At 56.6% G+C, this 1751-nt stretch overlaps 1 protein-coding gene across 2 annotated transcripts in view; it reads left to right on the forward strand.

The window, feature by feature from the left end:
- LOC109302769 (antigen-presenting glycoprotein CD1d-like) overlaps positions 1–1445 on the forward strand; it is a 7656-nt gene extending 6211 nt beyond the window's left edge. For both annotated transcript variants that reach the window (XM_019524583.1, XM_019524593.1), the window contains exons 4-5: positions 263–556; positions 903–1445. In XM_019524583.1, the coding sequence (XP_019380128.1) occupies positions 263–556; positions 903–1144 (536 nt within the window). In that variant the 3' untranslated portion in view covers positions 1145–1445. The remainder of the gene's footprint in view (positions 1–262; positions 557–902) is intronic.
- Positions 1446–1751: the final 306 nt, after the last annotated feature.

The raw sequence follows: 1751 nt of genomic DNA on the forward strand, positions 1-1751 counted from the left end.
GACACTGAAGAGGCAGGGTGAGGCCAGACCTGCACTGGCATAACCCCTCCTGGCCCCCCACCCCTGCTTAGCCCCCCACTGGCTGACATGGAGCTGCATCTTGGGGAGGAAGCAGTTGCTGCTTCTATCCAGCCTTTGTCTGGGCTGAGATGCAGCTGCCTCTAGGATGAGGCACCTCCACTGGGACCCTTCATGCAGCTGGATATGCAGTTGCCTCTTGTGCCATGGATACCCTAACCGCGCCTCTGTCTGCCATCCCCAGAAAGCCCGGAGGCCGTGGTGTTTGCTCGGCAGTCTTCCATCGGCCCGCAGCTGCCACTGCTGCTGGTTTGCCGGGTCACTGGCTTCTACCCACAGCCCATTCGTGTGACCTGGCTGCAGGATGGTGAGGAGGTGACTGCAGGTCCGGGGCTCAACTCCACCGGCCTCCTGCCCAATGCTGACCTGACCTACCAGCTGCGCATTGTTCTGGCCATTGACCCGGGAGCTGGGCACCACTATGCCTGCCATGTGGAGCACAGCAGCCTGGGGAGCCAAGGCCTTGTTGTGTATTGGGGTAGGTGCAGGGCAGAACTGGGTATTAGGGGATGCTCTTAGGGATGGGGAGTGGCCAGGCCCTTGGAATAAGTGGCTGCCATGGATGGCTGGCTCCAACCCCTGACTCCATGCTCCTGCTTGGGTGTTGCAGGTTCCCTTCTCAGGGGCTCAGTTGTAGAGCAGTGAGGGATATGAAGGATGCAGGGAGGGGGTGACTAGACTAGGGGGGTTGGTGGGGCAGGATGGGCAGCCCGGACACATGAGTTCCATCTAAGTGTTGGGGTGGGGGGCAGAGGCAGCAGGGGCTCATGGGAGGCAGGTGAGGGGAAGCTGTGGTTCCACTGCCGGCTCTCGCACTCTTTTAGGGCCTGGTGGGCACTGGGCAGTTGGCTTGGCTGTGAGCATTGCCATTTCATTGCTGGCTGCAGCAGGTTTGGCCACTGTCGTGTGGTGGAAGAGACACCGTGAGTCCTTCTCCCTTCCCCAGGGGACAAAGGGATGGTGCCCCCAATGCATGCATCCCGAGCACACCACTCTCTGTCTCTCCTTGCAGGATACATGCAGCCACTGCTGTAGCTGTTCCCTGCACCCCCGAGTTCTTCAGTGACTGTGATTCTTGAACTAAGCAAGACCAGCCAGACCTAACACCCTTGGATCAGCAAAAAGGGGTTGGTCAGGCTAGAAGCCTGGACACCTGGGTTGCCTACCAGGGCTAGGAGAAAAATGAGATTGGGGTAGGGGAATGGTAGTTAGCAATCAGGTTGGACTGGGATCCAGGGCACCTGGGTTCTCTCTCAGGTTAAGGAGGGAAGTGGAGGCTGGTACGCTAGAGCAAAGGGGACTGGGAAACTGGATGCGTGACTTCCCTCCCAGTTGAGGTATGCAAAATAAAATGCTTGGGATCAATACTGACTCCTGGTCATCATGTCTTTCCTAATTCTGCCCCTAGGCAGGGGACATAGCTAACAGAGAGGGCATCCGTGGCTTAATGACTGGTAGCAGCTGCCTAGAAAGCAGTCTGGCGGTGGTGTGCTGAGCAAAATGGCCTTGCGTGCTGTGCTCAGCACATGTGCTGGGGGTTGCTAACTTGTGCAATAGAAGGTATGAATGTGGTATGTAGGACTAATGAAGAAGAAGCAGATTGTATGAAAAAACGAAACAACTAGGAAAGGGAAAGTTGTAATGGCAGCAATTAGAAGCAGACTATTGAAGAC

The sequence above is a fragment of the Gavialis gangeticus genome, unplaced genomic scaffold (genome assembly GCF_001723915.1).
Source record: "Gavialis gangeticus isolate Ggan-Ray unplaced genomic scaffold, GavGan_comp1, whole genome shotgun sequence".
Taxonomy (NCBI): Eukaryota; Metazoa; Chordata; order Crocodylia; family Gavialidae; genus Gavialis; species Gavialis gangeticus.